Below are 9,714 nucleotides of genomic sequence, written 5' to 3'. Positions count from 1 at the left end.
AAAGTAGTTTGTAGAATTACCTCTGCAATGCTACAAATTGAAGGAAAAGATGCATTATACTGGTTCACAGAAAGCAGGAATTAATAGCACGAAATTTTTTAACTTAATTTCGATCTCAGGCTTACTCCCCTTCAAAAATACAGCGCTAGTGCACATATTTACTTATTCACACCAGATCTCTCTGTATGCATTAGCTTGGGATATAATACAGAAAAATGCAGTCCTTCAACAATTGCTTAACAATTGTTAATTAAGGAACGAAAAGCATAATTATCCAAGGCGAATATGCAAAGATACAAAATACAATATCCTCTACGATAGTCAATAAAACAAACAGAAGGCAAGAATCAAGATGATGATGAAGAGTTGAGAAAGGAGTTCTGGCCATCTCAACAACGTAGCACTAGCCTAGTTTGTACTTTTGACCATGGTTCGAATACAATTTCCGATTTAGGAGATGCCCGAGGGAACCGCATCAACTCCTTTGAGATCTTCAAGGATTGGCTTTCATTAATACTTGAATCTACCAAAAGGATGGCCTTACGGAGTAAAGGGGCAGAGCCAAGTATGAACCTTACAAAGCGCAATTCAGTTCTTGAACCATAGAATTTGTTTATATGCAATGTTTGAAGATTATTGAATCCTTGTGCCGTGCAGTCTGGTTCTTCAAAATAGTTTACATCCACTTTCTTATCATCTTTCTTCCCCTGGCTAGACTAAAAGTAGTTTAAAAGTGAAGTAAGTAATGTTTTCAGCTCTTTACTCATAAAATGATTAACAACTCATGAATTTAGCTACTTACAAGAAATTGAAGTATCTTCAAACTGGGACAACTTCTAAGAATCCTTAGAAGGGGAAATATTTGATCTTCACCATCAAAATTATAATCAAAAAAATAGAGATATCTCAAATTGGTGAGGCGCGTGGGAAGACTCTCTGCTCTAGTACCAGAAGCTAAAACCTAGACAGCAAAAAACCACAAAAGAATAAGGTTAAACATTACATATATGTGCATTATTCTGAGCTGTGCAGATAAATCAATTTTTGCAACTAACCTTGAGGAAGTATCTGCCCAAAATAAGATGACTAACATTATGCCAACAGCTGAGAAAATTGGTCAAATTCATCGCTTTATCTTGTCTGTTTTGGGTACTTCTTCTTGGAATGTAATTCCAAGTATTCTCAGCTTCCCACATTTCATGAAAGAACTCAATTTAAGGGTAGCACAGCTATGCAAAGATAATATTGAAAGTTCTGGGGCATGTATATTGAAGAAACGAAGACCGCTGCAATACATAAAACACAGAATCTTAAGGTTTGGCATCCAAAGGGAAGAATTTGCAACGTCTAATTCGAAGGCAACTCGCTTAAATTGAATCCATTTGAGCATGTGGAAACCCCTAAAACTGCATGGTGGCCTGAAAATGCAGTTCGACAGGACTAAACGTTCTAGTCCCACACCATACACATATGAAGGCAATTTATAAGGAGCATTGCCATTGTTTTGATTCTGAAGAGTGAGATTCACGAGACCATTCCTTGACAAAAATAGCATCCATCGATCGACAACTAAGTGTTGGGAAGAATGTATTATCGATATATCCATGAGGAACGTCTTAATGGCTCCATGGTGTTGGAACAGAATTGTACTAATGATGTCTCTTGTGTCTGATGGTGTTCTCTTTGTGCAAAACTGTGCATTAAACACGAGTTTCGGGTTTGAAGCCCAAACATATCTCCATGCTCTAGACAAAACACTCAATTTTGCAGCATCCTCAATGGACATGTGATCCTGAATCTGGTGTATGACATTAATAGGAAGATCCGTAAGCATATCGAGTTTGTCCCCTCCAACTGCAAGTCTCTTACAGCTATCTGTCATCGCCATTCTGACTTCTGGTCATTTGAACAAAACAGAGGGAACTTAAACATAAATGAGAACATGTTTCAACATGCTGCATACACAAATCCAACGTAGCTCTACATTATAGTCAAGAAAGTAATGTCATACTTTAAGACGCACATCAATCGAAACTCATGTCAACTCTTGTCTATCACAATAAAACCACGGGGAATGAATGTATGTCAGAGCAAAGCTCTTGCTATACAGATAGCTAGCATAAGTGTTAGACCAATTCTCAGTTTACCTTGGGTTGGACATCCAAACATTTATCAGTATTATACACACAGGCATAGCCACATACAATAAAGGGTGATCAGTTGAATACCCTTCATCGAAAAATTATACTATATAAATAAAAAATAATACGGGGTATATAAATCAAAAATTACTTTTATGTATAGTAAATCTTGAACGCCCTTAGCGTAATTCCTGGCTTCGCCATGGATATATACAAACTATTCTACCAAGTGTGCCAGGAAGAAGTTAAGCTTCAAAAAAGATCCAACAATTGCAACTACGAGAACTTAATTTGGACCATATAAAACTTTAAAACATCTTTATCAATGTTATTGAACTATGACAATCCCAATAAAATATATTGAATGTAGTATACATATCTTTATAGTTTATATAGCTTGTTAGTAAGCAATTCTAGCAACATAACTTTAATTAGCTAGTACTAAAGAGTTTCTTTACACCTGAATATAAAGAATACTACTGCTACTGCTACTACAACAACAACAACAACAAACTCAATGTAATCCAACGAGTGGGGGGTCTGGGGAGGGTAGTGTGTGAGCATACTTTTTGATAAGATAGAGAAAGTTATTTCCGATAGACCCTTGGCACAAGGAAGCCTGAATATAAATACTACTACTACAACAACAACAATAACAACAACAACAACAAAAAACTCAGTGTAATACCACGAGTGGGATCTGGGAGGGTAGTGTATACACAGACCTTGCTTTGAGAAGTCAAACATGTTTCCGATAGACCCTTGGTACAAGAAAGCCTGAATATAAAGAATACTATAACAACAACAATGGGGTCTGGGGAGGGTAAGTGTATAGGCAAACCTTACTTTGAGAAGGTAGAGAGATGTTTCCGATTAGACCCCGCACAAGGAAGCCTGAATATAAAGAATGACTATAGTATTTATACCATCACAATTGCAATTCATTGAAACGTATAATTAACTCGTAAAAGTACATATCCAGTTACAGTAATCACAATTTACCTTAAGAAAGGAACTAATTATCAAGAGAGTTTTTTTTTTTTTTTTTAAAAAAGAAGGAAAACATACAATTTGATACCTTTAAAGAGGGATGTCAATATGAATATTTGAGGAGATTTTTGAGAGTGTTCGATGTTTCGGGTTTTGTACCAGAGGAAAGTCGACGAGTAACAAAGGTTTTATAGATATGAAAACCAACGACCAGTTTCCCATTTTGGTTGGGAATTGGATTTGGATTTCCTGACATGTGCGGGAGCTTTTTTATTTTTTATTTTTTATTTGTGTTAACTCTGTTTTACAGTGTAAAATAATTTTTCAGATAACTTAAAAATCAACCGCAATTATTCGTTCATAATTGAGTGAGATTAATAACTTGAAAATAAGATGGGTTAATTATTTGACATAACATATTAAATACACTTATAATGTAGTAATAGTTTTTGATATTGTCTTTAAGTTAATTTTTCAATTCCAAGTGATTTCTATTCTTTTACTTGTCGAGTTTTTTTTATTTATTAAAATTGAGGTTGTGTCACTTCCAACTTTTAGGATTTTTTTTTAAATTATGTTGATTATTATGATGCTGAATACTTGACTCTCAAGTTTGAGTTCTTTCTATTTTGCACTCTTTAATATATGTATCATTTTTCTGTTTGCATTATTCTTTCATTTTTTAAGAATTTTTAATATTCTAATCTAGGTATAATTAATACACGTATTTTTATTCCATACTCTATTCCGCGTAAAATAATACAAAGATAGAATTCCATACACTCTACTGATTAGCATTAAACAAAGATTTGCAGGTAGCAGAATGTGATGTCAAACTCTGAATGGCAGCTTCAGTTTAGGTAGAAATTTTATTGAATGCAAAATTCCAACAATATGCCTTCTTTGATCTCTTTTACAGAACTTTGGACAACAGAAAACGTTATGCCGCTGCTGTCTTTCGTGTGCGCGCTGGGTAACCCGTTCACTGATAGCTCGCAAAACCATATAGGAGATGTAAATCGCAATAGGCAAACCCAATGCGACGAGCTCTGACTGAGGAGGCTGCTGGTGACGGAAATCAATCACAGGTTTCCGCGAAAACACTCACCCAACCAACTCAGCCAACCCTTGTGGACAATATAACTCTAATTAGTTAGCACTAAAGAGACATTTTACACCTGAATCTAAAGAATTGTATACAATCACAATTTCGATCCATTAGTTCAAGAAACAAAATAAAAGATCCTGTACTGTCATTCAAACATATAGAAGAGAAGGCAAGATGACGATGAAGAGCAAGAAAGGGGTTCCGGCAAGGTACGGAGCTAGAACACAACTTACGGGTTCGGCCAAATCCAGTAACTATTGTCCAAACCATGTATTTGTTTTAAGAAATTTATCGAATATGTACAACTTATTAAATTTAGAACCCAGTAACTTAAACAGATTAGATTTTCGAACCCATAACTTCAAATCTTGACTCCACCTCTGATTCCGGCCATCTCAACAACATGGCATTGAAGACCTGGCTTGTTCTTTTGACCATGGTCGGAATACAATTTTCGATGTAGGAGATGCTCGAGGAAAACGCATCAACTCCTCTGAGATCTTCAAGTATTGTCTTTCATTAACACTTGTATCGACCAAAAGGATAGCTTTCCGGAGTAAAGGAGTAGAGCCAAGAATGAACCTTACAAAGCGCGATTCAGTTCTTGAACCATGGAAATTTTTTATTTGCAATATTTGAAGGTTATTGAGTCGTCCTTGTGTCCTGCAGTCTGGTTCATCAGTAAGATTTACATCGACTTCCATGTCACCTTTCTTCCTCTGGCCCGACTAAAAGCAGTTTAAAAGTAAAATCAGTAATGTTTTCAGCTCTTTACTCGCAAAATGCCTTACAACTCATGAATTCAGCTACTTACCAGAATTTGAAGTATCTCTAAATTTGGAGAACTTCTAAGAATGCTTAGAAGCGGAGATATTTGATCTTCTCTGTCAAAATCACAATCTGATAAATAGAGACATCTCAATCTGGCGAGGCGCGTGGGAAGACTCTCTGCTCCAGTACCAGAAGCAAAAAACTAGACAGCAAATTAAACAACCACAAAAGAATAAGATTATAACATTATAAATATTTGCAAACATATCCATTTTTCGCAACTTACCTTGAGGAAGTATCTGCCCAAAATAAGATGACTAAGGTTTGGCCAGCTGCTAAGAAGATTCGTCAATTTCATTGCTTTATCTTGTCTGTTTAGTGAAACTTCGTCGTGTGATTCAATTGCAACTATCTTCAGCTTCGCGCATTCCATGAAAGGACTCAATTTTAAGGTGTCATTGCCACAGCCATAGAAACATAAACAAAAAAGGTTTGGGGCATATATATTCAAGAAAGGAAAGCCACTACATTGCGTAAAACGCAGTCTCTCAAGGTTTGGCATCAAGAGGGAAGAAGTTGCAGCGACTAATTCAAAAGCAACTCGCTTTAATAAAAGCGTTTTGAGTTTGAGGAAACCCCTAAAACTACAAGGCGGTCTGAAAATGCAGTTCGACAGGACCAAACGTTCTAGTCCTACACTGTACACATAGGAAGGCAATTCATAAGGAGCATTGACAGTGTTTTGATTCTGAAGAGTGAGATCCACGAGACCGTTTGTTGACAAAAATAGCATCCATTGATCGACAACTGAGTACTGAGAAGAATGTATAACTGAAATATCTACGAGGAATATCTTAATGGCTCCATGGTGCTGCAACAGAATTGTACTAATGATGTCTATTGTGTTTGACGCCATTCTCTTTGTGCAAAACTGTGTATTAAATACGAGCTTCGGGTTTGAAGCCCAAGCATATCTCCACGTACTAGACAAAATACTCATTTTTGCAGCATCTTCAATAGACATGTGATCCTGAATCTGGTGTATGACATTAATAGGAAGATCTGATAGTCTATCGATTTTGTCCCTTCCAACTGCAAGTCTGTTGCAGCTATCTGTCATTGTGATTACAAATTCTGGCCATTTGAACAAAATATGTAAGCACTTAAATATATCTGAGAACATATTCCAACATGCTGCAATTCTAAATCCAACTATTAATTAGAGTCAGGAAAGTAACTGCATACTTTAAAATGCTTGAAACCAATCCAGACCATGTCAAAGTAGCTGTTAGACCAATTCTCATTTTACCTTATGTTTGAACCACAAAATTTTTGCACTTGACTCATCCAAATATATAATCTAATCTACTAACTATCAATTATGCCATGAAGATGTTACACATATTAAGTTTGAGAAACAATAGATCCAGGCAGATCCAAGCTATGTGCATACTTTAAAATGCTTGAAACCAATCCAGACCATGTCAAAGTAGTGCATTTTTGGAGGATCCGACACGAGTGCGGCAACTGTTTTGGAAAGTCCGCACAACATAGGATCCAAGTATTGCAGCTAGAATTTTGTACTACACAAAATGTTACAAATCATAAGCAATGCTTTCTTCATTATAGTAGACAGACAATCCCATTATATAAAGACTCGGAGGTCAAATTGCCATGACATCTCTACACCTGAATCTAAAGAATGGGTAATGTATAACTCACCCCAAAAGCTAGCTCGTGAGGTGAGGATTGACCATGTAAGGAGACCATCCTATTCCTAAATATGGCGATGTGGGATTCAACACCCCATAAACAATGAATTGAAGTGGGCCTGACTCCGATACCCAGAGGCGTATTCAGGTTGATGAATATGGGTTCACGTGAACTCATACTCTTCTCCTTAAATCATGTATAACAATGCTATATTTCTTCAAAATTACTTAAATAAATATATATATATATATATATATATATATATGTGTGTGTGTGTGTGTGTGTGTGTGAAAATTACTAAAATTTCAAAAAGAATATAATTTTGAACCTATAATTTCAAAAGTTTAGTGGGTTCATGATAAGAGACTAAAGTTAAACCCGTCAAAATATAAACACTTCTTCACAACACTGCACCCATCCTCTTGAAATCCTGAATCCGCCTCTGCCGATACCATGATAAAAAACGTGTTTTTTTCACTTTTGGCCCGTATCAGAAACTATTTATATTCGATAGCCGAAAAAATTAGATCTTGGGTCTAACTCAACCTCAAAAGCTAGCTCATAACGTAAGGATTGCCCAAAACCGTATAAAAATATCTCATCCCTAAAGAGCCGATGTGGGACTCAACAGTAAATACATATACAATCGAATAAACGTAATTTAACATTAGAAAGGGAGAGTTTTGGGCTAATTATCAAAAGAGAGATAGGGAGAGAGATTAGAAGAAAAAAATAAATAAAGGAAAACATACAATTTGATACCTTTAAAGAGGGGATGTAAATACGAATATTTGAGGAATTTGCTGCATAATGATTCTGGAGAATCGTTTGACGTTTGCTGAAACTCCAAAATTAAAGCTGAGTACTTCCATAAGTTCTGTTAACAAGCCAAAATCAGCTTAATTAAAAGCTAGGATTTGAGTTTGACCAATTAGTTTATCTTATTGTCTCTTACATACTTTTAAATTAATTTCCAATAGTATATGCTTCAAAAAGATCCTAAATAGTATTCTCTCGTCGTTTTTATCCTGGAAAATGCATGAATCATGCATGAATGTCTTTAATTTTTTTATTTTCTTTTGGGTCCAGGTGTCATTAATTTTCTGTATTACATATATTTATTGTTATGATTGGTAAATCGGGTAGTGCAGAATTTAGCCAAACAATGTTATAATGATAATAACAAAGACAATGCAAGTTGATAATAACGGCAATTAAAGAATATAAAGAAGACACAAATTTAACGTGGTTCGGTCAAGGTGACTTAAGTCCACAAGCGGAAAGTAGCAATTTCACTATACCAACAAGAGTACAAAAGAGTACAAAATTAGAGTAAATACTCTAATTAGTCCCAAATAACCCAAGAGAACAACCTCACAAGATCACTCCAAAGAAAGGGTGCACACAAGTGTTTCCCAACACTCACTCTCTTACAAAATACTCTATAATGAAATAAAGGAGGAGAAAGAAAGACAAGAGTAAAAAACTCTTGAATTGGTGTATTTACAAATGAGGAGAAACTCCTCTATTTATAGCAAGAAATCCTTGGCCTAATAGTGGATATTATGTCATGGCAAATGTCATGATCCACAAAATTTGTTATAGTGAATATTATGTCATGGCAAATGTCACGAAAATTTGGCCCCCACTTGAGAAGAAGCCAAATTAATGGCCATATTACAAATCTTCACATTGACCTAATTTTGGCTTATATATAGTAAATTTGCTCCACCTTCTCCGCAAAAACCTCAATAGGCAAAATCATTCTTCATAAATGCCAATTAAGTTTAGGCAAAGCTTGAACTTGGACATTGGAAGAGGTTTTGTGAACATGTCAGTAGGATTGTCTCTAGAGTTGATATTCTGAACAGAGACTTTTCCTTCAGCAATGGTTTCTCGGATGAAATGATACTTCATATCAATGTGCTTCGTTCTCTCACGATACATCTAATCTTTAGTCAAGTAAATGGCATTTTGACTATCATATAAAATGGTAAGACCACCTTGGTGTGAACTGAGTTCCGCAAATAGACCCTTAACCATAAGGCTTCTTTGATTGCCTCGGTCACTGCCATATATTCTGCTTCGGTAGTAGATAAATCCACTACATGTTGTAATGTAGCTTTCCAACTAATAGCGCAACCACCAATGCAAAATATATAGCCTGTCAGTGATTTTCTTTTGTCAAGATCACCTGCATAATCTGGGTCTACAAAATCAACCAAAGTGTTAGTATTTCTTCCAAACTCCAAACGCGTGTTTGAAGTACCTCGCAAGTATCTGAGAATCCATTTCACAACCTGCCAATGTGCTTTACCAGGGAAAGCCATATACCTGCTTACTACGCTCACTGCTTGTGAAATGTCTGGACGTGTACAAAATCATTGCATACATAATACTGTCGACTGCACTGAAAAAAGGAACTTGTGCCATGTACCTCTCTTCTTCCTCTGACTGCGGGGATTGAGCAACTGATAACTTAAAATGAGCAGCAAGAGGGTTACTAACTGGTTTAGCATCTTTCATGCCAAACATTTTCAAGACTTTCTCCAAGTACTTCTTCTGGATCAGAAATAGCCTGTTGGCTTTTCGATCTCTTTTGATCTCCATGCCAAGGATTTTCTTAGCTGCTCCCAAATATTTCATCTCAAATTCACTTTTCAACTTACCTTTCAAATTGTGAATTTCTGTTAAATCCTTAGCAGCAATGAGCATGTCTCAACATATAATAATAGGTACACAAATGAACCATCATTTAACTTCCGGAAGTAAATACAACTATCATACATACTCCTCGAATAACCATGACCCAACATAAAGGAATCAAACCTTTTATACCATTGTCTTGGAGACTGCTTTAATCCGTACAAGGATTTCTTCAACAAGCAAACATGATCTTCTTTTCCTTCAATTTCAAATCCTTCGGGTTGATGCATGTATATTTGTTCCTCAAGTTCACCATATAAGAAAGTTGTCTTAACATCTAGTTGT

The 9,714-nt window shown here is 35.8% G+C and overlaps 3 protein-coding genes across 3 annotated transcripts; all 3 read right to left on the bottom strand.

Moving 5' to 3' along the window:
- Positions 1 to 270: 270 nt before the first annotated feature.
- LOC104118557 (F-box/FBD/LRR-repeat protein At1g13570-like) lies at positions 271 to 3,411 on the bottom strand. Its single transcript, XM_070202064.1, has 4 exons — positions 3,220 to 3,411; positions 1,056 to 1,896; positions 803 to 961; positions 271 to 716 (listed from the first exon to the last, which is right to left on the bottom strand). The coding sequence occupies exons 2-4, from the start codon at positions 1,194 to 1,196 to the stop codon at positions 390 to 392; spliced, it is 627 nt and encodes a 208-aa protein (XP_070058165.1). The 5' UTR covers positions 1,197 to 1,896; positions 3,220 to 3,411; the 3' UTR covers positions 271 to 389.
- Positions 1,210 to 1,888, bottom strand: LOC138892013 (F-box/FBD/LRR-repeat protein At1g13570-like). The gene is made up of 2 exons (XM_070175704.1): positions 1,399 to 1,888; positions 1,210 to 1,286 (listed from the first exon to the last, which is right to left on the bottom strand). The coding sequence occupies exons 1-2, from the start codon at positions 1,886 to 1,888 to the stop codon at positions 1,210 to 1,212; spliced, it is 567 nt and encodes a 188-aa protein (XP_070031805.1).
- Positions 3,412 to 4,438: 1,027 nt separating the features above from the next.
- On the bottom strand, positions 4,439 to 7,995 carry LOC104118558 (F-box/FBD/LRR-repeat protein At1g13570-like). The gene is made up of 4 exons (XM_009629829.4): positions 7,486 to 7,995; positions 5,297 to 6,144; positions 5,054 to 5,212; positions 4,439 to 4,967 (listed from the first exon to the last, which is right to left on the bottom strand). The coding sequence occupies exons 2-4, from the start codon at positions 6,128 to 6,130 to the stop codon at positions 4,635 to 4,637; spliced, it is 1,326 nt and encodes a 441-aa protein (XP_009628124.1). The 5' UTR covers positions 6,131 to 6,144; positions 7,486 to 7,995; the 3' UTR covers positions 4,439 to 4,634.
- Positions 7,996 to 9,714: the final 1,719 nt, after the last annotated feature.

This window comes from Nicotiana tomentosiformis, chromosome 5, assembly GCF_000390325.3.
Source record: "Nicotiana tomentosiformis chromosome 5, ASM39032v3, whole genome shotgun sequence".
Lineage (NCBI taxonomy): Eukaryota > Viridiplantae > Streptophyta > Magnoliopsida > Solanales > Solanaceae > Nicotiana > Nicotiana tomentosiformis.
The sequence above is the reverse complement of the archived record's forward strand: the minus strand, read 5'-3'. Positions and strand labels throughout refer to the sequence as shown.

Bases quoted from the DNA above. Each gene is read 5' to 3' on its own strand.
- LOC138892013 (XM_070175704.1), bottom strand. From the start codon at position 1,888: ATGGCGATGACAGATAGCTGTAAGAGACTTGCAGTTGGAGGGGACAAA. The intron at 1,287-1,398 runs GTTTCCACATGC...TATGTATTGCAG, and splicing joins GCCACCATGCAGTTTTAGGG to CGGTCTTCGTTTCTTCAATA.
- LOC104118557 (XM_070202064.1), bottom strand. From the start codon at position 1,196: ATGTGGGAAGCTGAGAATACTTGGAATTACATTCCAAGAAGAAGTACC. The intron at 962-1,055 runs GTTAGTTGCAAA...TTTGCTGTCTAG, and splicing joins TGGGCAGATACTTCCTCAAG to GTTTTAGCTTCTGGTACTAG. The intron at 717-802 runs GTAAGTAGCTAA...AACTACTTTTAG, and splicing joins TGAAGATACTTCAATTTCTT to TCTAGCCAGGGGAAGAAAGA.
- LOC104118558 (XM_009629829.4), bottom strand. From the start codon at position 6,130: ATGACAGATAGCTGCAACAGACTTGCAGTTGGAAGGGACAAAATCGAT. The intron at 5,213-5,296 runs GTAAGTTGCGAA...TTTGCTGTCTAG, and splicing joins TGGGCAGATACTTCCTCAAG to TTTTTTGCTTCTGGTACTGG. The intron at 4,968-5,053 runs GTAAGTAGCTGA...AACTGCTTTTAG, and splicing joins TAGAGATACTTCAAATTCTG to TCGGGCCAGAGGAAGAAAGG.